The sequence below is a fragment of the Nicotiana tomentosiformis genome, chromosome 11, assembly GCF_000390325.3.
Source record: "Nicotiana tomentosiformis chromosome 11, ASM39032v3, whole genome shotgun sequence".
NCBI lineage: Eukaryota > Viridiplantae > Streptophyta > Magnoliopsida > Solanales > Solanaceae > Nicotiana > Nicotiana tomentosiformis.
The window spans coordinates 44900546-44927125 of NC_090822.1; the positions used below are offsets into that span (position 1 = coordinate 44900546).

General features: G+C 37.4%; 2 protein-coding genes and 1 non-coding gene across 3 annotated transcripts; 1 reads left to right on the plus strand and 2 right to left on the minus strand.

Annotated features, from left to right (window-relative positions):
* Window positions 1–1679: 1679 nt before the first annotated feature.
* LOC117280464 (small nucleolar RNA R71) lies at window positions 1680–1786 on the minus strand. Its single transcript, XR_004510997.1, has one exon. It is a non-coding gene; the product is annotated as a small nucleolar RNA R71 (small nucleolar RNA).
* A 1181-nt stretch (window positions 1787–2967) lies between these two features.
* LOC104111825 (uncharacterized) lies at window positions 2968–3552 on the plus strand. The gene has a single exon (XM_009621595.2). It carries the CDS (start codon window positions 2968–2970, stop codon window positions 3550–3552), a length of 585 nt encoding a protein of 194 aa, XP_009619890.2.
* Window positions 3553–16690: 13138 nt separating this feature from the next.
* LOC104111824 (peroxiredoxin-2B-like) lies at window positions 16691–25423 on the minus strand. Its single transcript, XM_009621594.4, has 3 exons — window positions 25124–25423; window positions 24940–25019; window positions 16691–17107 (listed from the first exon to the last, which is right to left on the minus strand). Exons 1-3 carry the CDS (start codon window positions 25276–25278, stop codon window positions 16854–16856), a joined length of 489 nt encoding a protein of 162 aa, XP_009619889.1. The 5' UTR covers window positions 25279–25423; the 3' UTR covers window positions 16691–16853.
* Between the last annotated feature and the right edge of the window lie 1157 nt (window positions 25424–26580).

A 26580-nucleotide genomic window follows, 5' to 3' on the forward strand; every position in this document is an offset into this window, starting at 1 on the left:
GAGGTCTATAGCACGGTAATTAAAAGTAGCGGGTTAAAAGATCCAAACCTGAAATTGGACCGGGGGATTGACATAAATACTCCCCAAATGAGTTATTCTAGGGTTGGACATGATTTTGGAGAAGAAATAGGCTGCCAAGCACTGTGGAGCAAGAATCAAACGAGTTTTTCCTTCCTTTATATCTTTACTTTGTAGTTTCATGTCTTTAAACATTATGTTGATTGATGTTGTATTTATGAGTAGCTAAACTCTTTTATCTAAGGTTTGATGGAACCTATTGGAGGATGATTCTTTACTGCGTTTAATATAGATTTGCCTTTGATTTTTCTCTACTTGTTCAACTATATATTCATTGTTGTTAATTGAAGAGCTCCCAATTAATTGTGCCTATTTAGTGTGTATATTGCTCGAGAGATAGTGCACATTTAAGTAGTTGTTGAACAAAATCACTCCTAACGTAGTTGAGAGATCGATACGGAGGGTTCAAAGGCAAGAATAGAGATAACGAAGCCTTGGTGCGATCGTCGTGAGCGGTAAATTAGTGTCAGCTAACGTAGTTCGAGAGAATACGTCTAGTAAATTGTAGTAGTTACTCGAGAGAGAGCTACGACACTTAAAGTATTCACGATCGGTAGAAAATATTTAGGCGAATTTATAGGAAACGTAGCGGGGAAGATTCCGACAATAGAAAAAATTATAACCTTAGACTTTTCCAAATCTTGTGTACAATATTTGCCTTGTTAGTTATAAATTACTGCATTATAATTATTTTGATCTTATTTAGTAAACTCTCGAATTGTTTTATAATATTTCTGAAGGTTGATTACTTGAATTCATGCTAGTTGTAATTAACACGTTATTTCTCTATGGGATTTGACTCCGAACTTGTAAACCGGATTATATTTGCAACGACCGCTAGACCTCTTAGGAGGCATAGTTGGGGGTGATCAAATTTTGGCGTCGTTACCGGGGAAGCAACAGTGTTACTAATTACAGATATAAGAATTGTTAGGATTCTTAGTTTAGTCAATTTTCTTCATTTTTATTCATTACATTGAAATTCTAATGTTTGTGGTCTTGTGTGTTATAGGTATATGCCTAGAAACTCTTCAAGAACTGGTAAATTATTTGAAGCATTACCGGATCTTGAAAAAACTTTCAAGGCATTAAATCATGCAAACAAGAAAGACAAACAACATCATCATCCAAGAGAACAAATTGAACCAGACATGGACGATGCTTTGGATAATCAAAACAATCGAAACAATGTGAATGACCCAAAAAATCAAGGTGTGGCACCTCTTGTGCGTGAAGCAGCTTTGTATGATTGGGCACAACCCACTGCTGAAAATTTGGCAACTGCAATTGCAGTCCCTCGGATACAAGAGGAATCATTTTAAATCACAAACAACATGCTACATCTGCTACAAAATAAGGGACTGTTCTACGGGTCTTACATTGAAGATCCACAGTAGCATCTGAAAAATTTTCTGTCAATTTGTGTCACGCAAAGTCAACTAAATGTGACACCGAAAGCAATAAGACTGTTGTTGTTTCAATTCTCAGTGGCAGGAGAAGCCCAAACTTGGCTTAATTTGCTCCCCATAAATTTCATCACAACTTGGGAGGAATTAGTCAAGCAGTTTTTGAATAAGTTCTACCCACCCAATAAGACTGCCAAGCAGGTTGATGAGATATTGAGCTTCAGGCAGAAACCAGATGAAACATTATAAGAAACGTGGGAGAGATTTAAAGGTATGATGGTTAAGTGTCCACATCATGGCATTCCATATTAGATGTTGGGACAACGGTTTTACATGGGATTAGCGGACAACTTGAAGGCCAATGTTGATGCTTCAGCAGGTGGAGCATTTTTAAGCAAGTCATTTAGAGAGTGTAAGGTCCTGCTAGATAAAATGGCTCAAAACTCGGGATGGATGACAAGAGATTCCACAATCACCCCCTATAGTTCACTCAGTAGCATTGGACCCGAACAATTCCATAGCCGAAAATATGGCCACTCTGATGACGCAAATGAGTATCCTCACCAAGAAGATTGATGAATCAGGCCAAAAGCAGGTACACATAGTTGACATGACTAATGAGGGATTATGTACACCATGCATTAACCAACCATACGTGTGTTCGTGGAGTGGTGAAAGTGACAACCAGAACTATTAAGAGAACATGAACTATGTGTGCAACTATGGAGGACAGAGACAAGATGGTCAGAATTGGGGGCAGCAAAATCAGCAGTATAGACCGGCACAACAACAGTACAATAATACCAAAAATCCTAGAGTTATGTGACCATAGGGTCAAGTAGTGTACCTTACCAAAGGCAACAAGGATACAACCAGCAAATTCAGCAGCTAACTTATCAACAACCTCAACAACGGCAGATAGTGAGGCAGGATGATGGGTTATCAAAAATTAAAGGAATGTTGCAACAACTCATTGGGGCCAGCAGGAAAATGAAAGAAAAGGTCCACCAAATGCAAGAAAAGGTATTGTCACATGATTCGGCTATCAAGGGCATTGAGATTCAACTAGGGAAATTATCCATGTCCCTTAACAATCGTCCTCAAGGGACGTTACCTGCGGACACACATGTCAATCCAAAAGAGCAGGGCCCAAAGCCGCTTATGGCGGTGAGCTTGAGAAATGGTAGAGATCTTGATTTAAAGCAAGAAATTGCTCGTGAGAGCCGGTCAACTGAAACACTTGTGTCAGTGCCAATTGAGTTAGATGAGTCAACCGGGCTAACATAAGTAAGAATGCAACCAGCCCACATGGAAATAAACAAGGAAAAAGAAGTTGCGGAAGAGACTGAGAAAATGCAAGAGAAGGTTTTCAGAAAAAGTGCCTGAGCAGGATCTAACTCAAGCCAAAGAAAAGAAGCGACCTCCAGCACCCTTCCCGCAGAGCTTGGCCAAATATCAGAAGGATGAACAGTACAAAAAATTCATGGAAATGCTGAAGCAAATTCAGGTAAACATTCCTCTAATTGATGATTTGAGGGAGATGCCCGGTTATGCAAAAATGATGAAGGACTTGATGTCTCGCAAGTTCGACTTCCAAGACTTGGAAACTATCACATTGAAACAGACTTGTAGTGCTGTTGTGTCAAGACCTATAGCTGAGAAGTTATCCGACCCTCGAAGCTTCACAATTCCATGCACCATAGATAGCTATGCATTTGCCAAAGCATTGTGTGATTTGGGAGCAAGTATAAATCGGATGCCATTGTCTATATATAAAAAGTTAGGCATTGGAAGAGCAAGGCCTACATCCGTGTTACTGCAACTAGCTGACCGAACGGTGAAAAGGCCATCAGGTATACTTGACGATGTACTTGTGCAGCTTGAAAAATTCGTGTTTCCAGCAAATTTTATCATTCTGGACTGTAAGGTTGATGAGGAGATTCCTATAATTTTGGGAAGGCCATTCTTGGCCACAGGGAGAGCTCTGATTGATTGTGAAATGGGGGAGCTGAAGATGAGGCTGAATAATGAAGAAATAACATTTAATGTGCAAAAGTCTATGCAGTGACCCAGTGAGTTTGCAAATTGCTCTTTGTTAGACACGGTGGATGTAATCATAGAGGAAGATGATGAGGCACTTAATGCAAAAGACCATCTAACAGCCTGCCTTATGAACTTAGAAGAAGTAAATGGTGAGGACTTGGCGGAATGGGTGTTGTTTCTTCAAGGGCAAGGGTACTGAAAAAGAGAGCTCGAATTCGAGCCTTTACACTCGGAAGAAAGAAAGAACCCTCCAGCCAAGCCATCGATCAAAGCACCACCACAATTGGAGCTGAAACCGCTACCATCTCACCTCAGGTATGCTTTCTTGGGACCTAATTCAACTTTGCATGTTTTTATCTTATCTGGTTATATAGATGTGCAGGTAAAACAACTTTTGCAGGTGTTGAAAGAGTGCAAGAATGCAATTGGTTGGACCATTTCAGACATTAAGGGTATCAGCCCGGCCTTCTGCATGCATAAACTTCTACTGGAAGATGGGCACAAACCTTCAAGATAACATAAAAGAAGGTTGATCCCTAACATGAAGGAAGTTATAAAGAAGGAAGTGATCAAGTGGTTAGATGCGAAAATTATTTTTCCCATCTCAGATAGCAACTAGGTTAGCCCAGTTCCGTGTGTGCCAAAGAAAGGTGGGATGATTGTTGTGCAAAATGAGAACAATGAATTAATCTCAACAAGAATAGTCACGGGATGGCGAATTTGCATGGACTACAGAAGATTGAACAAGGCCACCCGAAATGATCATTTCCCCTTGCCGTTCATTGATCAGATGCTAGATAGATTGGAATGAAGGTCCCATTTTTCCTTCTTGGATGGATACTCAGGGTACAACCATATATCTATTGCCCCGGAGGATAGAGATAAAACGCCATTCACCTGTCCATATGGCATTTACGCTTTTCGGAGAATATCTTTTGGTCTATGCAATGCACCCGCCACATTCCAAAGGTGCATGATGGCCATCTTCACAGATATAGTTGAGGATATAATGGAGGTTTTCATGGATGATTTCTCAGTGGTGGGAAATTCTTTTGATAATTGCCTTAGAAATCTGTAAAGAGTGTTGCGAAGATGTATGGAGACTAATTTGGTGTTGAACTGGGAAAATGCCATTTTATGGTACAGGAAGGTATAGTCTTGGGACACCTAGTGTCAAGTAAGGGCATTGAGGTGGACCGTGCCAAGATTGATGTAATAGAGAAGCTGCCACTACCCATTTTCGTCAAGGCAATAAGACATTTCCTTGGTCATGCCGGATTTTACAAGCGGTTTATAAAAGATTTTTCCAAGATTGCTAATCCTTTGTGTAAATTGATTGAAAACAATCACTCTTTTGTGTTTTCTGATGACTGTAGGATAGCTTCCGAAGGATTAAAGAAGAGTCTAGTGTCTGCACCTATCATAGTTGTACCTGACTGGGAGCAACCATTTGAGTTGATGTGTGATGCAAGTGACCATGTCGTGGGAACAGTACTTGGACAGAGAAAATATAAAATCATGCATACAATCTACTATGCAAGTAGAACATTGAATGGCGCCCAATTGAATTACATAGTGACAGAAAAAAAGATGCTAGCAGTGTTGTTCACATTTGACAAATTCCGGTACTACTTGATAGGCTCGAAGGTAATTGTTTATACTGACCATGCTGCTCTCAGGTACCTAATTGATAAAAAGGAAGCAAAGTCGTGCCTGATTCGATAGGTTCTACTGCTGCAAGAGTTTGACTTGAAAATTCGTGACCAAAAAGGAACGAAAAACCAAGTTGCTGATCACTTGTACAGGCTTAAAAGAGCTGAAATGAAGGTTTAGGTGGAAGAGATCATGGAGACTTTCCCGGAGGAACAACTGTTAGCCACGAGACTTGAGGAAGTGCCATGGTATGCCGACATTGCAAACAACATGGCAAGCAATATTGTTCTTTATGAATTGTCTTCTGTGCAGAAAAAAAGTTCTTTCGTGATTATCGCATCTATTTCTGGGATGAACCATATTTGTTTCGGATTTGTATTGATAACATGATCTGGAGATGTATTCCCGAGATAGACTTCTAGTTTGCAGGCATGTCATGCTTTGCCTTATGGAGGTCATTTCGGAGGAGTAAGGACAACTGCTAAAGTTTTGGAGTCGGGCTTCTATTGGCCGACGTTGTTTAAAGATGCACACATTTGGGTAAAGATTTGTGATGAGTGTCAAAGGACGAGGAATATTTCCCGTTGACATGAGATGCCCATGAACCAATCCAAGAAGTGGAAGTATTTGATGTATGGGGAATCGACTTTATGGGACCATTTGTTAGCTTATACAACAACAAGTATATACTAGGAGCAGTGGACTTTGTCTCGAAATGGGTAGAAGCTGTAGCACTCCCAACAAATGATGCAAAGGGAGTTATTAGTTTTCTAAGAAAAAATATCTTCACCCTATTTGGAACTCCAAGAGCGATCATTAGTGATGGAGGAACTCACTTCTGCAACCGAGCCTTCGCAAAGTTGCTGGAAAAATATGGCGTACGCCATAAGGTTGCCACTCCGTATCACCCACAAAAAAGTGGTCAAGTTGAGGTGTCAAACCGAGAAATCAAGAGTGTTTTGACCAAAACTGTAAATGCTACTCGGACTGATTGGGCGAAAAAATTGGATGATGCACTATGGGCCTACCACACTTCATTCAAAACTCCGATTGGTATGTCACCGTACTAATTGGTGTTCGGAAAGGTGTGTCACTTACTGGTGGAGCTAGAGCATAGAGATTTTTGGGCATTAAGGCAATTAAATCTTGACATAGAGGCCGCTGGTACGAGTAGAGTCACAGAACTTCATGAACTCGATGAGTTCTGTTACCATGCTTTTGAAAGCACCAGGTTGTACAAGGAAAGGATGAAGATCATGCACGACAAGCATATTCAAGAGAGGATTTTCAAACCCGGAGATGTCGTGTTGTTGTATAATTCAAGATTGAAACTATTTCCAGGTAAGCTGAAATCTAGATGGTCGAGACCATTTAGAGTGGTGCAAGTACTCTGAAGTGGAGCTGTAGAAATTGAATCTGAGGATGGAACGAACAGGTTTAGAGTTAATGGGCAAAGGTTGAAACATTACCTTAGCATGGATGAGGAAAATGTTGTATCGGTGATTCATTTGAAGGAGCCTCAATTGTTGAGTGAACCTTAAGTTTGATTGCATGCGTCATGCCACGACATTAAATCAGGCGCTCGTTAGGAGACAACCCAATTCGTAGTTTATTTTAGCTTAACTATAAATTTTCGTTTTTTTTTTTTTGCACTAACAAGTTTTTAGCTAAATCTTGGTATCTGAACAGGTAATGGAGCATGATGGAAAGTCATGGCGCTAGGAGTCGTTCACAAAACAAAATAAAAATTACATGCGTACGCTCCAAACAACGTTGCGTACCTCGCGTCACCCAGTTTAATGCACAGTGCACCTGGAAGCAAACCTCGCATTGCAAACATTTCACCACGCGGCATAGCTTGCATCGCCTGCTGCCCAACGTGATTTTCAGCTCGCGTCGCCCAGTCTTCAGCGCACTATAGAGCTCGCCCAGCGAGGGTTATAGCGAGACCAATATCGTGGCAGCCTCGAGTCGCAAGGGAAACAGCGAGCAAAATCTGGCAGCAGACTTCGTATAGCCAGGAAAGGACCTCGCGTTATGCCTCATGCCGCCAGCTTCGCAGCTCGCTAAGGAGCTTGCCTCGCCAGGTAAGTTTCTCGCTGGGATCTCGCGTCGCCAGATTTTTAGCACGCATTAGAGATCGCCTCGCACGGTCCTTTACTCGCTGAAATCCTCGCCAACCATGTTTCTAGCTCGCTATTGGTTTCGCCTGGCCATCTCCCATTTTCGTTGTAAAAACTCAGATGGCCAGCCCCCATGCACGCACCCCACATCACCTATTGTCCATTGTTGTAAACCTACTGTCCATTGCTTGCTTGGGAGCTTGCCCAACCTAAGCACAACAAACCACTCCCTTTCTCGCTAAACACCACGCATCGCCAGGTCTTAAGCATGCTATTAAACTCGTGTCGCAAGGGATACAGTGAGCAAAACCTAGCATTAAACCATGCGTCGCAAATGAACCAGCTCGCTAAGCAGTACCTCGCGTTAGCCTCACATTGCGCGGGTTATAGCGAGACAGAGCTCATTTTTGCCTCGCGTCGCGCAGGTTATCGCAAGGTCAGTTTTCTTTGCTTTTCAATATCACGCATCAGACCTCGCCCAGCCAGACCACCAGCTCGCTATGGACCTCACATCGCATGGGTTGTAGCAAGGTCCACCTCGCGGCAACCCTCGCGCCACCTGTTTTTCTGCTCGCTAAGGAGCTCGCGTCTCCTGCTTGTAAGCTCTCTAAGTAGTTCGCCTCGCCAGGTAACGTGTTTTAATATTTTTTAAGCTTATTTTTCTAACTTCTTTATATTAAAATACTACTTTGTTTTCTAACCTCTTTATATTAAAACACTACTTTGTTTTCTAACTTCTTTATATTAAATCACTACTTTGTTTTCTAACTTATTTATATTAAAATACTACTTTTTTTTCTAACCTCTTTATATTAAAACACTACACAAAGACACACACCTCACTAAACACACTACACTACCCGTCCATTTTTCCCTTCCCCTCACACACAAATTTCATTCAAGACGATTTGCATCCACCCTTTCACTCACTTGAGACATCAATTGAGGAACATTTCAATCCTCCTAAGCATCTAAGGTATGTTCCTAACTCTTTCATCAATCAAAAATTTGAATTGAGTTAAGAAATGAAATTCCTCTAATTTTGGGTATGTATTTATAGCATCAAATTGCTTGCTTTCCCTAATCCCATAAACCTCATAGGATTGATATTGTTGTTGGGTACAAGGGTGATAACATGAAATCCCCAAGCCGATTTGGGGAGGATGAGGCAATCCCTCATCTCTACAACCACTTTGACAACACTAGCGCATGCTAAGTGTTTGTCGAAATGCCTCAAAGGCACTCTTTGCCCAAATGGAGTTTTGGTCTCCTGGATTATAATACTTATGCTAAGTTGCATTTCACCACTCCAAATTACAAATTTAGTTGGGCTCAACAGCAGCTACATGCATAACAATTGTGGTAAACACCATTTTGCCAATGCTTTATTTGCATGCTAAAATAAAGAGGTGAAGTATGAGTAGCCTCAAAATGGTTGAACATCATGTAGTGAACTCTTAAGTGTGGGGTCGCAAGACCATGTTTTGAATTGATTCATCTGCTTTATCACTAAGGAACGTTCACTTATGTAGGTACGAGCATGCCTCCTAAAAAGACGATGGTAAAGGCAAGGGCAAGGCTACTATTCCAACTAAGGCCAAGGCTTCTTCCAGACCTCCACCGAAAAAGAGAAAAGGTGAGGAGGCCACTTCAAGACAAGTTGAAGGGTTGCAAGCAGTTGCAGCTATATCAGCCACATGCCCACAACCTGAGGGACAATGAGAATTTGGACTGAAGAGCATACCTCAATCTGCCAAGGATTGGTACAAGCTTTGTCAGCCAAGACATATACATTTTAAGTCAGCTATTCATGAGCGGCGCCTACAAGCTAAGTACCAATCAATTTGGAAGGGTATTTATGACCTTGGCTTAAGCTACGTATTTAGAAACACCGGGGATATTAATGTCAACCTTGTTCAGGAATTTTATGCCAGTTTTGATCCGAATGATCCTGAGCAGCTGGTGCTTATTAGAGGAAGGTTGATCGATTTTTCGGCAACAGCTATATGCAATTTTTTGGGAGCTCCGGATGTTCCACAGGAACCTTGGACAACTTTATCACACGTCCTCCATATCAGGAATTGAGACACACTCTCTGTGGTGTCAATTCTATGACTGCTTGGGTTCGTGACAAGAAGACCCAACGCCATAGGAAATTTCCAAAGAAACAAATGAAGTCGGAAGCTCAGGTATGGCTGAAATTGATCAACACACGACTATTACCATTCAATCATGAGACTCTTATAAGCCGTGAAAGGATATGCATGTTTTACTTCCTCATGAATGGCCAGAAAGTGAATATGGGCCACTTAATACGCTACCAGATGTCCCAGGTGAGAAAAAGCAAGCACATTGACAGATCGTCCTTTGCCAACATGTTGACTCAGTACCTGTGCAAAGAGGAGGTGGAGGAGAAGCGTGATTTTGATAAAGCCATTCCTCCACCCCTCAGAATAATGGACATCACAAACATACGGGTGAAAGAGGAGAATGCCATGGCCACAATGACAGGTGTCGAGTGCAATGCTCGAGATGACAGCCTTATGTCACATCTATATGGGATGATGGATTTATAGCTCAGGATTGGGGGAAGGCCGGCCACTACTGAGGAGAGGACCACCTTGGAGGAGCGTTATCCGCTAAATCCTCATGCGCAACAGCTAGTTAGGCTTGGCGATGGGAAGCGACTCCCAGATGATGAGTATATCAACACACCAGTATGTTCTGAGGTCGAGCTAGAGCAGTCCGACGAGGATGATGATGATGATGATGAGGGAGAAGAGGATGAGGACTGGACAGGTGCAGATGGAGCCTTTGATGATGAGGGCGAGGACGATGTCTGATCAAGGAGTTTTTCCAACCACCTTACATGTTTTGTTGTTTATGATTTTATATATGCATTGAGGACAATGCATGATCTAAGTGTGGGGTGGAAGGTATTCTCTATCATTTGTAAATATTAGATAAAGTAATTAGTTCGTGTGTTTAATGTTTATTTTATTTTCGTATTTCCCCTTATTTAATATTTTTTAAAAATAATAAATAAATAAAAATAAAATAACTGGACTTTTTCCGACGATTGATCTCTTAGGCAGTTTTCTTGAGGTACTTAAGTCTAACACACACACATAAATAAATAAATAAATAAATATATATATATATATATATATATATATATATATATATATATATATATATATGTCTTTTTATTATTGTAGATAGTAATAATCCCTTGTGATTTTTCTTTGTGCATCGGTTCTTTTCCACGAGATGTAGTTGAACCAGGTAGTAGTTTTTGTTTTGTCTTTAGATTAGAATAGAATCTAGGGAATAAAAGAAAAAAAAATGAGAAATGCTAGGCTCTTTTGACTAATTTGATAGATATTTAGGCTCTAGCATGTGTAGTACCTTCCCTATGGTTTGAAAATGTTTGATATGCCTTGTTGAGTAATAACATGTTTATTGACGCCTATATCTCATTTTCTTGGCTTATGTCACTTTGTGTTTGATGCTTAATATTTTGTGGCTCCTTAGTGAGTCATATGCCATGTGTGGTGAGAAATTGTATAGTCTCTGTCATTGCATTAGAGTCCAGAACCTGCCCGGCATGTGAGTTGAAGCGAAATTTTAGGTTTTGCTCGGTTTGAAAAATGATATTAGGCTTTCTTTGATTTTTTTGAGCTTAGTGCTTACCACAATAAAAATTATCCCTAGTCAACCCTTTTTAGCCTATAAACTTTTATTTGGCAACCACATTACAAACCTATACCCCTTTGTTCTTAATTATCATTATTTTGATCATTTTACCTCTTAAAGTACTTTAATTATAAAATGAGCAGTAAAAGAAGTAAGGATGAAACTTAGGTGGCTATTGAGTGGAACCAATGAAAGAAAGAAAGGTGCACTTGTATTGTAAGGAATACACCACTAGCAGGACGGGTAGAAAAAAAAGTATTGTTGAAAAGAAAAAATAAATATGTAGCAAAGGAAAATAAACATATCTTGTCCTTGCTAGTGTGTATGAATTAATGTGGTGCTTAAATAAAGAGGAAATTTTTTAGGGGTGATAATGTTTGTGAAATTGAAATGGATTGAAGCATTTTTGCTTAAAGTTAATTATGTGATGTGTTAAAGTGTTTAGGAGTTAGTCACTATTCCTAAATTTATCCTACATGTCCTTAAGCCAACATTACAACCATAAAAAGTCCTAATTGATTTTAGATCGAGCAAGCCTACATTAGTAGAGGTTTACATAATGGGCAAGCCTATGGTACTTTGTGCATGCATGTGACTTCTTTGTGAGAGTGAGAAATTTCTTTGATATATGAGCATCCTTAAAATATATTTGAGCATTTGATTCGAATGTGTGGATTCAACTTACTCTCTTGCTCTTGTTGTGAGGGCACATGATTTTACAAGGGATAGATGATGTTATTAGATTTCTCTATGATGTTAAGTGTTCAAGCGATGAATGCATTGTGATATTGAGTCGGTTTGTGAGGTTAGGATTGTTAGAAACATGTTGTCCTTTTGTTGAATAAAGATTTGAAGTATGGCATAAAGTAAAGAAAATGTGTGTCGAAGACATATGCTAAAGTTTAATTGTTGCTATCAACCATAGTCATAGGTATGGTGTGCTTCGGATGTGCTAAAAGAAAATAAAAGTGCTCTAGGAATTGGTCGTTGACTCGAGGACGAGCAACGTTTAAGTGTAGGGTGGTGATGTGATGCCAAAATGCTTTACTTTTAGCACATTACTCGTCCTATATTTTGTTGGTCTAATGAGTTATTGTGTGATATTTGAGCTAAATTGTATTGTTTTATGTGTAGGAACATCGGAAGGAATCATCAAATGAAAATTTCACAAAAAGAGGACAAAAATACAATAAAAGAGCACAAAAGCATCAAGTATCCAAACTGTGCTATAGATCAAGCTTTGCAAGGTCTATAGCCAGATTGACCGTGCTATAGACCAGACTCTGCGAGGTCTATAGCCAGGTAGACCGCTCTATAGACTAGGCTTCGCGAGGTCTATAGCCAGGTCGACCGCGCTATAGACCAGGCTTCGCGAGGTCTATAGCACGGTAATTAAAAGTCGCGGGTTAAAAGACCCAAAACCAAAATTGGACCGGGAGATTGGCATAAATACTCCCCAAATGAGTTATTCTAGGGTTGAACATGATTTTGGAGAAGAAATAGGCTGCCAAGCACTGTGGAGCAAGAATCAAACGAGTTTTCCCTTCCTTTATCTCTTTACTTTGTAGTTTCATGTCTTTAAACATTATGTTGATTGTTGTTGTATTTATGAGTAGCTAAACTCTTTTATCTAAGGTCTGATGGAACCTATTGGAGGATGATTTTTTACTGCGTTTAATATAGATTTGCCTTTGATTTTTCTCTACTTGTTCAACTATATTTTCATTGTAGTTAATTGAAGAGCTCTCAATTAACTGTGCCTATTTAGTGTGTATACTGCTCGAGAGAGAGTGCACATTTAGGCAGTTGTTGAACAACACCACTCCTAACGTAGTTGAGAGATCGATACAGAGGGTTTAAAGGCGGGATTAGAGATAATGAAGCCTTGGTGCGATCGTCGTGAGCGGTAAATTAGTGTCAACTAGCGTAGTTCGAGAGAATACGTCTAGTAAATTGTAGTAGTTACTCGAGAGAGAGAGAGAGAGAGAGAGAGAGAGAGAGAGAGAGAGAGAGAGAGAGAGAGAGAGAGCTACGACACTTAAAGTACTCATGATCATTAGAAAATATTTAGGCGAATTTATAGGAAACATAGCGGAGAAGATTCCGGCAATAGGGAAAATCATAACCTTAGACTTTTTCAAATCTTGTCTACAATATTTGCCTTGTTAGTTATAAATTACTGTATTTTTAATTACTTTGATCTTAGTTAGTAAACTCTCAAATTGTTTTATAATATTTCTGAAGGTTGATTACTTGAATTCGTGCTAGTTGTAATTAACACGTTATTTCCCTGTGAGATTCGACTCCGGGCTTGTAAATCAGATTTTATTTGCAACGACCGCTAGACCTCTTAAGAGGCATAGTTGGGCGTGATCAGTTGCCGACTCTGAAACTGAAATTATTGTATAAACAAAATAAATAAGATAGCTATTTTAATGTACTATAGAACTAATCAATCTAATTAAGAATAAAGGGGAAGAACTGTCAAAACAACCCACGCGAAGGATCTCACAATTGTTTTCTCTCAATATTCTCCCTCGATCAATTATTTCAATTTTCACACGTTACCTAAAAAGATCATAATGCATCACTTAATAATAATAATAACAACAACAACAATAATAATAATAATATGTAATTACGTAATTCAAAAATAAGAGAATACAATTATCATCTTCCAACACAACATTAAGAATTTTATTAATTATCATTGTATTATTAACTTTAAGAACCACGATTTTTGGGCATGGTAAACCTCCTTCCTTAGACTTGGATCTTTTGCATATTTTAGCATCCAATATGATTATCCAGGAATCCCTCTTTTAGAGGGACATTCTCATGCCCATAGATCAATTAGACAAAGCAAAGAAACGTCCAAATAGTAACCAATGATAACACAATTGCCAAATGCGCAAAGACAAAGATTGCTTCATTACCTTAGATGCTGATGTTTGTGCAATCAAACCAAGAGTTGTAGCAGACATCAATATATTTTGTATGACCTATTATGAATTTCTCGAATTTCTTTCTAGCATCTAAAACTTTTGCATCAAATTTATGAGAAGGAAAAGGTGAGAAATAAGCGAATTAAAAATTTAATCTCATGAGCACAACGATGAACTAAAAAAAGCATCAACAATAAATAAATAAAAACCAGCAAGAGCCAAATTCCAACTACTAAAGCTATAAATATATATATATATATATATATATATATATATATATATATATATATATATATATATATATATATATATAAGATGAAAATTGTGCAGTGGATTTGCTAGATCAATGTTCACATGTATCTCTTGCAAAAGCGCATAATATCAAACAACAATTATGCAGAATTGCAGATCACATGTAAATCCACGATTATTTTCTATTAAAATTGAGACTCTATAAGCAAAAGGTTTTTATTGATAGAGATTCGCGTTCGGGTTTAATTAGAATCAGTCACAAATTAGGTATGGTAACCGCGTCTTGTGGTGAAGATTTTAAAGTCCAAGTATGAGACAAATTCTTAATTTTACCCTTTTATCCAATATGGACTTATATATTAAAAGAAATCCTTAAAAATTTTAAGAGCATAAAAGTCGGTTAATATTTCGAGGATATTATTGTCGTTTAATATTTAGTATAAATTATTCGTGCTTTTATAATAACTAGTTTCTAAACACGTACGTTGCACGTGTGTCCATATCAATTAGTATAACAGTAGGTAGGTGTGATGAACTAATTTTCTTCGTTATTTGGAAATATTTTATTGAAAGCGGAAGAAGATAACAAATTTAGCAGCAGCCATCCAGAGTATAAATTTTTCCCCTATATTATTTATAACTTTTTGGATAAATTTTGATATCCTTCTTTGTAATAAAATGTCAAGACTTTTCGCAAAAGTAATCTAAATGTTCTGCTTTCGGGTAATTTCATTTTAGACACTTTAACGTTCAAGTTCTCAAAGAAAAAGAAAAAAGAAACCCTGTAAGTATTGTCTTTGTGAAACTCTTGTAGCTTTACTTTTAAAAATTATCAGCACATCTTGTTTTTTCCCTCAATAGACTAATAGTATTCAATAAGGTCGAACTTTTGACTGCGAGATTGGCAAGTAAGTCCAATGATATTTGTAGAACGTTAATATTGTATTACATGTCACCCAATAAATACAACTCCCTACATAGAAGGCAGTAGTAGAAAATGAACTTGTCTAATAAGAAAAGAATATATTTACCTGTGATGTACTACAGATAATGCTGGGAAAAGTACCTGAAAAGGGAATTTGTGACAGAAACAAGAGAAATAGGAACTTTTAGTTGTGCACTTCTATAGATTGCAGCAAAAAATGTCAAGATTGTGCAAAAAGAATATTACAGTGCAAGCTGAAAGGAACAACAACAAAGAATGAAATGTGAAAAGATTTGTAAATAACAATTAAAACAATTTACGTAACTGACATCCTGCAACAACTGGCCGACGAAATAATTCTCCACATTTAGCTTGTTTAATTTATAAAAAGTTTCAGTTTCACTATTGCACTTTGACACACATCCTAAGAAAATCAAAGGTCTTATTAAAAAATTGTCCTATTAAAGGTTGGCCACTTGAACTCATCTGAATGTTTCTCTTTCTTTGGATTTTATCACTTTTCTGTTAACTTTATTAAATTATTTTCTTTTTATCTTTACAAAATAAATGGCAAAATGGTCACCAATACCACATCTCTTTAATTACCCAGTTCTGTTACAACTCTTCGGCTAATTTTGAGACAATATTGTTTGAAAATGAAAGAGTTTTCAAAACATTAATGAATAGACATAGTAATAATTACTGGAAGATGAAAGTAATTCCAATTTCAAGAAAGAAAATAAGTGCTTGGCAGATACATGGAACTTTCAAGCCAATGACTTCAAATTTAATTGATATATTTATTATTTATTGGAATGTAAATTTATTATTTAGTACAAATTTATTATATGAGTAGTATTTAGATGAGGGGTAAAAATGTCGTCTAATTTTTTTATGAATATTTTAGTAAATCAACTTTACAACTTAGAGTCTTCCCATTTTTAGTATAGTAAATATAATAATATAGATTAGTCAAACACAAAATGTTTCTCACTAAAAATTCTTTTTTGAAAAGTACTTTTGAAAATAACACATATCAAAATAAGCTGATTTTAAAAGTTTAGACAAACTGCATCAAACTCCAGCTCCAGTTCTCTCCTGTATTTTGCAGAATCATCAGCAAAGAACATCACATCACTTTTCTCTAGCTTATTGTTTGCCCACATCTTTATCACAAATGCATCATTCGCATCTTGAAAATCGAGAAGCAACAGCCTACAGATGATATTACTCAATATTGCAAGTTAATTGAAAATACTGTGGCAATATAGATAACACGGGAAGGAGGCAAAAATTTATCGGGTACACCCGAGTGTGACATTTCCAGCAGCAAGGCTGTGCACTGACAATTCTGAATATCAGTGATAAATGAAGGTAGCATCAATATTATCGAAAGTTCCTCCTTTGCATCTAATATATGGCATACTCTTTTTAGGATATTCCACATTTTTAGGATATTATTTCGAAATATTTGGGTGTACACATGTATTAACATGTTTCCACCTCAACCTTGGACCAATTTGTTACATTGCGGATTTAATTGCCTCCAACACACAGTGGAGCAAGTAATCCGAGCAGCAAGAAGTTTTTTATTACTATATTAAAGCATTCTTCATACAAACTGTGATATTGTGGAACAGAACCGAGTACTTATATTTCAATAATATTATTGGCATACATTCCAGACGCTCGGTAAATACAGCCAAAAACACACGGAAGGCAGTGGTGAACCTTAAAGAGCCTTGAGGATTTCATCAGCACCGGAGACAGTGAACTCCCCTCCAGATTCAATGTTAGCCGCCTTCACCTTGAGGTCCTCAACCAAAAGAGCATACCTTCGAGATCGAACACCAAGCCCCTTTTCAGACAGGTCTAGCTCAAGCCCGAGAGCATGAGTGTATTTTCCAGCTCCGTCGGCAAGGAATTTTACATGTTTGTTATCCGGGTATGTTTTTGCCCAGGCCCTCATCACAAAGGGGTCATTAACTGCAGCAGGAAGCAAACATGTAACAACTTCCATAACAATAAACCAAGCATAATAGAGAAACAGATGCACATGAAGGTCAGCAGAGATGACTATCGTGCTGCATTCTTTCTAATGGGTGCTTTAGTTATATTCTGTTCACCAGAAGAAATCATTGGCTCTTAGCAGAGGCTAATAAACCTGCTACCACTTAGTTTTATGTTTAAAAATTTGCAATCCACCTCTTTTCCCTATTAGTTTCCACCTGTTGAACGTCAGCTTGAACCAGCAGCAAGAAAGCGCCACTCTGCCATATTATTCAGACACCACAACATGGATAAAATATAATCACTGGAAAAAGTGGTACTTGCACTAAAGATATGATCAATTTTTGCTGATAACGATGCACTCACATACCAAGACCTGCTAATCTTACTGTCCTAATTGGCCCATTTTTTATCTCCACAAGCCAGTTCAGTGATCCTGATATTTGCTGGCTATCTATACCTACACTCTTTACCCCTCGTTACTTATGGATTGAGGACAATTATCAGCTGAGAACAAAATAAACTGTGAGAACAAAATTGTCCCTACTTCTGAACCTTCTAATGAATTGTGATTTTCTTCCTTTAAATTATGCAAAAAATGAAGCGTGGAAATTTGGTAGAACTCCATATTAAGATCAGGTAAAAGGAAAAAGGTGAGAAGAGAAGAAGCATGATGTTGGCACAGCAGGCAAGGACGCGAGGGCAGTTTTGTAACTTATGAAAGTCAAGTACATGAACAGATCACCTAAGAATTGAGAAGCTACTATTAGATCTGCAGTGATTTTGCATAGTTTTGCAATCAAATCCGACACCAACCATGTGAAGCTCCAATATGCTTCAGCAGGAAAAGGGGTGACAACCTAGTTACAAGGATCGTCCACCTTCAACCATTAGGTTGGGTGTTCAGGTCTAAAAGTAGGAAAAGCCACTGTTGGGTTCCTTAGAATGCAGAATTGCGGATTTAGGGCTAGGGGGGTTACATTGACCCCATAAGACAAAAAAAATGTTCGAGCACCCTGAGAGGGATAAAAATATCACAAGTTGTCATAGTAAATGAAGGATAAGGAAGAAAAGCCATGAGAAAAAACATTTTCATTCGATTGTACCTATGACAGTTTTCCTATAGGTGATTGGATGTACCCTTTTCCTTACAAACAAAAGGGTTTTTCAAAGGATTGGGAGAATTAGCGAGGTTTCATTTTATCTTTAAAATTGTTGGAGAACTAAAATATACAAATATGTTCCATGTCAAATAGCTTAAACTTTTAAATGAGCTAATTCACACAATTCAATACAATGCTAGAGTAGACCGAGGTTCTGTGATATCAAGTCCATCCATAAGCTAAAAATATTTCACGAGCTTGGCCATGAAAAGATTTAGACCCACACATGAGGGACACCTTGCATGCTTATATAAGAAACAAACAAAAGTATCCCATTTCTATCTGTTTAAATTAAATTTTAGATGAGGTGATTTATACAATTCAGAAAATTTTATACCAAATGGTTCTGGTTAGTCTTATTTTAAGTAATTTTGAAACTCCACCACAATATTCAACTTTAATTATCTTTTGAGATTTCATATTGTGGACTCCAACTAATTTAAGATTGAAGAGATTGATTGTATTTTCCCTATAATCACGTGAATATTCCCAAAAGATATTTAAGTTTTCTGCAAAAGAACCAAAAACTCAAACTATAAGGGGGTTCTATAGCTAAGTGACTTTTGTGTTCTTGAAGTTACATGTTCTCTACTACACAATAAGAGTAAGTAAGCTAGCAGGAGGCACATGCAAGCTTGCCTACTGGACTTTTATGAAATTTTGTATTTCTCAACTTTAATGCTTTCACTTCCGGTTAACATGAATTATCAAGGCTGTTTGTTAAATAAATATGTGGGGGCTAGAGATCAATACTAACTCCATTATCTTTTCGGTCCACCAAATGCCCTCTAAAGTTAAAAGTAAGAAATAACCTTGATAATTTTTAACTACATGCCACGTGGTATCAATATCAATACTAATTAGCACAGACAACTTCCGATGAAGTTTTTGAAGCATGGGTTTTCATTTTTTTTTTTTTTTCCTTTACATAGTTTTAAGAGTAATGTTTTACATTAGAGATTCCAGAGTGATTAATAAACAAATAGCAAAACATAAACCTCAAAAAGGTCAAATAAGATAGCACTTTCTAAATGCATGAGACACTATATGACATTCATTGTAAGAATTTGAGTGTTTGCAGATAGATACATGTCAACTTAAAAGTGTGCAAATATTTGTCTTTGTAAGATTTGTGTTTTGTGATTTTGTTAATTGATCACTCTGTTATCTTTAATGTAAAACATTACTCTTAAAATTTCGTAAAAAAAATAAAATAGAAGTATCTTCTTCAAGAACTTCATTGGAAGTTGCCTGTGCTACTCAGTATTACCACTGATAACAAATGGCATGTAGTTGAAGGATTTTTCTTACATTTAATTTCGAGGATATTTGGTGGACGGAAAGAGAATTGGCTTACAAATTTATGGACCCACAACTCCCACATGTCAACTTAACAAAAAGCCTCAATAGTTCATGCTAACCAGAAGCGGAAGTATTAAAGTAAAAAATGCAAAATAGCAAAAAAGCCCCAATCGGCATGCTAGCATGTTGACTTCATGATAGCTTACTCCTTATTATATAGTAGAATTAAAAATAAGACCAAAACAGAATATTAACTATTACTCCCTCTGTCCCAACTTATGTGTTATCATTCAAATTTTGAGACATTCTTTCAATGCAATTTTTTCAGGTGTCTTATAAATAATTTGAATTGTTAATTATTGTGAATTTCAATGCTTTATACATAGTTTTCAAGGAACTTTGACTAAAGACAGAACACACTAATTAGACCACGAATTACAAATGTTTGGAAAAGTTCTATTGCTATTTCACGAGGCAATCCACGTCGATGTAATGAAAGTGAAGGACCTACGACAATGACAGAACGTCCCGAATAATCGACTCGTTTGCCAAGCAGTCTCACGAAATCTTCCCTCTTTGCCTTCAATTACATCAGAAAATGACTTGTAAACTTTATTATGACCGTCCCTTATTGGTTTGCCAAGCAGAGTCTCACGAAATCTTCCCATTTTGCCTTCAATTACATCAGAAAATGACTTGTAAACTTTATTATGACTGTCCCTTATTGGTTGTCCCCGGATTCCATTATCAAGAAGTGTATCCACGACTTCTTGTACTAATTTCTCCTGACACATTACTAATTCTTCTGGCGTAGATCTACTTGTTGTTAATAGATCAGTAAGGGTATTGTTCCGATAGATAACTCTTCTATAGAGTTCATTAATATCTGAGCTCATTAGTTTACCCCCATCTATCTGAATGATCGGTCTCAACTCAGGAGGAAGAACTGGTAATAGACACAAAACCATCCATTCTCGCTCTATATTTGATCGAATAAAATGCTTAGCCAATTCCACGCGTCTAACCAAAAAGTCCTTTCTTCTTCCAACTTTTCGATCTTCCCATTCATTCCCTGTGTGACTAATGACAGAACACAAGAGGTGGGGGATACGGTGATGGCTATGGGAGCATAGAGGAGTAGCGGAGATGTGAGTGGTATGTGGACCGCGACTACGAATTACATTAGGGAGGCTGCTGGAGAGGTATTAGGGGGTCTCGAAGGGCTCCTCTAGTGGCCGCAAAGGGGATTGATGGTGGATTACTGAGGTTCAAGGCAAAATAGAAGCCAAGAAAGCGGCATATCTGAAGCTTCTAGAGAGCGTGGACTAGGAGGTGAAGAGGACGAACAAGGAGGGGTATAAGATAGCTAAGAAGGAAGCAAAGTTAGCAGTTACTGCAACCAAGACGGCCGCGTTTGAACACCTATATAAAGAACTTGGAGGCAAAGGAAGGGATAAAAAGTTGTACAGGCTAGCCAAGGTGCAAGAAAGGAAAGCCCGTGACCTGGACCAAGTGTAGTGCATCAAGGACGAGGAAGGCAGAGTTTTGTTGGATGAGGCACGTATTCGACAAAGATGGCAGACTTACTTCCATAAACGTTTGAACAAAGAGGGGGATAGGAGCATTGAGCTAAGGGACTTGTAGGGGTATAAGAGTCTAGGAGATTGAAAGGGCTATGTGTCAGATGAGCAAGGGGGAGAGCGACCGGTCCAAACGAGATCTCGGTGAAATTTTGGAAGAGCGTGGGTAGGGCGGGCTTGGAGTGGCTTACTGGGTTATTTACCGTCATTTTTAGGATGAAGAAAATGGCCGAAAAATGGAGATGGAGTAGGATGGTCTCGCTGTATAAGAACAAAGGTGATATCCAAAGTTGCAACAACTACCGGGGCAGCAAGTTACTAAGCCATACCAGTGTTATCAAAGGCGAAAAGCGCAAAAAAGCTCTAAGGTCTATTGGGGCTTTAAGCGCAAAGCGCAAATAAAGCGTGGGATTTAATGAAAAAAGGGGCAACGGGAGAAAAAGTAAAAAAAAAGAATATATATATATATATGTAGTCCAAGACCAATAATTATAAGCATGAATAACACACATATAGAAAAAATAATTGAAAAATAATTACAATAAAATGAAATATCAGTTGTTTAGTGTCGCCTTTTCAAGATTACACTCATCGGCAAGAAAAAGTATGCTTTAGAACCAAAGCGAGGCGAAGCGCTCAACATGTTTTGAGCCTCGCTTCAGGGCTTAAGTGCGCTTTAAGCGCGCCTTTGACAACACGGAGCCATACTATGAAAGCTTGGGAGAGAGTGGTAGAGTTGAGGTTGAGGAGGATTGTGACTATTTCTGAAAATCAGTTCGGATTTATGCCGGGACGTTCAACTACGAAAGCTATTCATCTTGTTAGGAGGCTGATGGAGCAGGATAGGGAAAGGAAGAGGGATTTACATATGGTATTCATCGACTTAGAGAACGCTTACGATAAAGTGCCAAGGGAGGTTCGGTGGAGATATTTGGAGGCTAGAGGTATTCTTGTTGCATATATTAGGGCTATTAAGACATGTATGATGGAGCTAAGACCCGAGTGAGGACCGTGGGAGGGGACTCGGAACACTTCCCAGTTATGATGGGGTTACACCAGGGGTCAACCCTCAGTCCATTTCTTTTTGCCTTAGCGATCGACGCATTGACGCACCACATACAAGGGGAGGTGTCATGGTACATGTTATTTGCTGATTGATGAGATGTGAGGCGGTGTTAACGAGAGGTTAGAGGTTTGAAGACAGACCCTGGAGTCTAAAGGTTTCAAGTTGAACAGGACCAAGATAGAATACTTGGAGTGTAAGTTCAGTGGTGCAACTCAGGTAGTGGACGAAGACGTGAGGCTTGATTCGCAAGTCATGCCTAGGAGAGAGAGTTTTAAATACCTTGGGTCAGTTATACAAGAGAATGGAGAGATCGACGAGAATATTACACATCGTATTGGGGCGGGGTGGATGAAATGGAGACTCGCTTCCGGTGTTTTTTGTGATAAGAATGTGCCACCAAAACTTAAAGGTAAGTTTTACAGAGCGGTAGTCAGACCGACTATGTTGTATGGGGCGAAGTGTTGGCCAGTCATGAACTCCCATGTCCAAAAGATGAAGGTGGCTAAAATGAGAATGTTGAGATGGATGTGCGAACATACCAGGTTAGATAGAATTAGAAATAAAGTTATTCGGAAAAAGGTGGGCGTGGCCCCTGTGGAGAACAAGATGCGGGAGGCGAGACTTAGATGGTTCGGGCATGTGAAGAGGAGAGGCACAGATGCACCGGTGAGGAGGCGTGAGAGGTTGGCCCTGGAGGGCTTAAGGAGAGGTAGAGGCAGGCCGAATAAGTATTGGGAAGGTGATTAGGCAAGATATGGCATTGCTCCAGCTTACTGAAGACATGACCATGGATAGTAGGAAGGTGTGGATGTTGAAAATTAAGGTAGAGGGTTAGGACAGGTAGCCGAGCATTGTCCTTGTCGGTAACAGTAGCTTTATTACGTGATTTAGTATTCTCGTATCCCTTGACTTCTGTGATTACTTGTTATCGCTTTCGTGTCGGCTTTCTGATTGCAGTACCAAATGTATTTAGTTTTGTATTTTTGTTTCGGTTTTCTAATTGGTATGCTTGTTGTTGCCGCCCTTCCTTTTACCTATCCTAAACCGAGGGTCTTCCGGAAACAGCCTCCCTGCCTTCTTGAAGGTAGGAGTAAGGTGTGCGTACACACTACCCTCCTCAAACACCACTTGTGGGATTACACTGGGTTTTTTGTTGTTGTTGTTACGTAATTTTCAAATGTATAAATTTTATTTCAAAAAAGTTAAAAAATTTATGTCCATATTCACGTTCAAAGTCAAAAAGTTGACTCTCGAAATCCGAACGGTGCTACGTAAATTAGGACAGAGGGAGTATAAACAAGCAACTAAACGTATTCAATACCACAATAAAATACTATTTTCAACGTAGCATACTTAGTCTTCCATTTAAGGTATTATCCTTTATATTTTTTCCTAATTTGCATTTCATCATTTTTCTCCATGTACCACTAAATTAATCCATTCTAAGTAAAAATTATAAAATTATTTTGGTCAATAAAATACTTTTTGTTTGGCATGAAAACGTGGAGCCAAGGGATTCTATGGTACTACTAGAACAGTTTAATATTTAAACATTAAATACAACCTATTTGAACTCAAAATGGTTGTAGAATTGAACTTGCTGTACTTGACAATTTCTAGCAATTTCTAACAGTTCTGGGCAACAGCACATTGGGTCCTGGCAATGGAAGCACATTTGGAAGGTGAAAATTCCATTTAAAGTGGCATGTTTCTGCTGGCTTGTGGTCAAAGAGGTTATTCTAACACATGATTGTCTAGTGAAGAGTTCTCTAAATGTTATTTGTGTGAAAAAGAGGTTGATACAAACAACTACCTGTTTCTGCACTGCAAAGTAACCAACAACTTGTGGATTGAATTGGACAATTCCCTAGACAACTAGGGAAGTGCCAGCATGTTGGAATGATCCAGGAATTATACTGAGGCAGAGAGATGGTGGACCAAGATTCCAGCATGTATTTGGTGGATAATATGGAAGGAAAGAAACTCAAGATGCTTTGAAGATAGAGCAAATTCTGAGCAATATATTTTTGTTTCACTTTTGGTGTAAAGGAGCCCTTGTTTTTGTTCTTTTTGTGGGGTCTTGTAACTATGTTTTACTCTTAGCACAATTTTTGTGCTAAAAACTACTTTATCTTTATTATAAAATTTGTTACCTTCTCAAAAAAAAATCTCGACATAGGAGGAGGAGGAAGAAGAAGGGAAGAACGTGAGTCTATACCAGTATACCTATAAGATTTTTTTAAAAGTAAACAAAATTAAAATACCAGTTCAAAAAAGGATACCGGATGAAATATTCTGAACTAACAATACACCTAAAAACTTTATAATTACAGTTGGGGCCTGTGCTGGATACACTGAAATTTTCTGAACAAAGACACAATTTTGGTAATAACAGTAAAGACGAGTTTGCAAGCATAGAAACAAGTATGGATTTCAAGAAAGAATAAAAAATTTGAAACTTATGGTCCAAAGAAAGAAATGGACATTTGTTTGGATATAAATAATCTAATTAAGGATAAAAAGAGAATTTTAAAGTTAAAGTTATTTTTAAATATAGAATGGTTTCCTTCTTGTGTCACGTAAATTGAAACAAAGTCAGTACAAATCATAGAAAGACCAAAGAAATCCTCTTGGTGAAGCAAAATCAAAGAAATAAAACTCTACATCACAGATGATAATTGAGGAGAAGAAACATACCGCTAATGCAGAGAATTTCGTCCACGCCTTTAGATTTCAACTCGTCAGCCTGTTCAATAAACCCAGGCACATGCTTCGTGCTGCATATATAAACATTTCACATTCCAAATATCAGACTATTTTTCTCGAAAGTTCCATTCTTCCATTAGAAATTCCAAACAAAATGAAGAAATGAAAATAGGACCTGCAAGTGGGAGTGAAAGCTCCGGGAACGGCGAAGAGAATGACCTTCTTGCCCTGAGCAAGTGAGTGTACGGAAACGCTCTGCATCTGATCTTGCTCGTCGAAGTAAGATACAGTTCCATCGGGGATGATGTCACCAACGGCGATCGCTGCCATTTTTGTATTATAGCTTTCTCAATTTTCTCCGGCGACAATTGGACTGTTGACCTAGTGAGGCAAGAATTATATTTATTAGGTGGATTTAATAAAAGTTTTGAAGTCCGCAAAAAGTTATGGGAGAACAGAGTAGGACACCCGACATCTTTTGAGCTAACACGTGTATGGCTGACACAAATTATATTAAATTATGATTTTGAGTTATTTGAATTATGTGTAAATAACTTTAAATATAAATCTTTTAGATAAAAATTATATATAATTATTAAAATTAATTAAAAAGCAGAAGATGAAATTATTTTTCAAATCTCGCAGTGGATAATATATATTCTTTTTTTATATTAATAACAATTTAATCCATTAATTTTAGTACTTGCCTTTCGTTTTCGCTATAAATATCAAACAATATTGAACATTTCATGTTGTGTTCTATTTTGTTAGAGCAGATTCGATCATATTATATTAATAAAATTCTTGTTACCACTTTATTTTTCGTCAAATATGTCTATTCTTCTATATTTTTACACAATTTTTTTTCTTTTTGTTTTTTTGCTTATAGTTATTGTATTATTCATTACTTATTACCCTTTTAATAATCAACGATAAATATTTGTATTATTCATTACTTATTACCCTTTTAATAATCAACGATAAATATAATTTTTAATACTTACAATTTAGTATATTTTTATGCATATATCCTCTTACTCGGAATTCTTTTATTATTTAAATCTATCAATAACATTATTAATTATTTTATTTATTTATTTTTAAATTAATTCAAACTGTAAATATCCTCACACTAGCTTTATTTTCCTCTATATGCATTCACTTCCCTACTATGAAATAGTAATTAATTTTTACATTAATGTTTTACTTATAATCAAAATAATATCATATTTTAATTTTAATTTTAATTTTGAATTGGTCTAAAATATTAATACATAAGTTATTTGATTATTATGTTTCAAATATATTAAGTTATATTATAATTATTATTTTTTATGACATGCAATTAAACTTTTTTTGCTTTGAGTTTTAAGGTACAATTTGACTTTTTGCTAGTAAAATTAACGAGATTAGTATTTTAAAATTTTTAATTTATTATCAAATTTTATTTTTCTTTATCTAGTAAGCTTCAATTTCGTGGTCCTCCATAGTTTGAGCGTTCTCATCATAATTTTAAAAATTTTCTAATCTCAAGTTCAAGTAGTCTTCCCTTCCATTTCTAATACTGGATTTTTAATTATTTTTCCTAATTTTAGTATTACCTTATCTAATATATTATATTACCACATTTTC

Excerpts from the sequence above, each read along its gene's own strand:
- LOC104111824 (XM_009621594.4), bottom strand. The coding sequence starts at position 25,278 with ATGGCAGCGATCGCCGTTGGTGACATCATCCCCGATGGAACTGTATCT. Across the intron at positions 25,020-25,123 it reads GCTTTCACTCCCACTTGCAG|CACGAAGCATGTGCCTGGGT; the intron begins GTCCTATTTTCA and ends TTATATATGCAG. Across the intron at positions 17,108-24,939 it reads CGAAATTCTCTGCATTAGCG|TTAATGACCCCTTTGTGATG; the intron begins GTATGTTTCTTC and ends TTCCTGCTGCAG.
- LOC104111825 (XM_009621595.2), top strand. The coding sequence starts at position 2,968 with ATGGAAATGCTGAAGCAAATTCAGGTAAACATTCCTCTAATTGATGAT.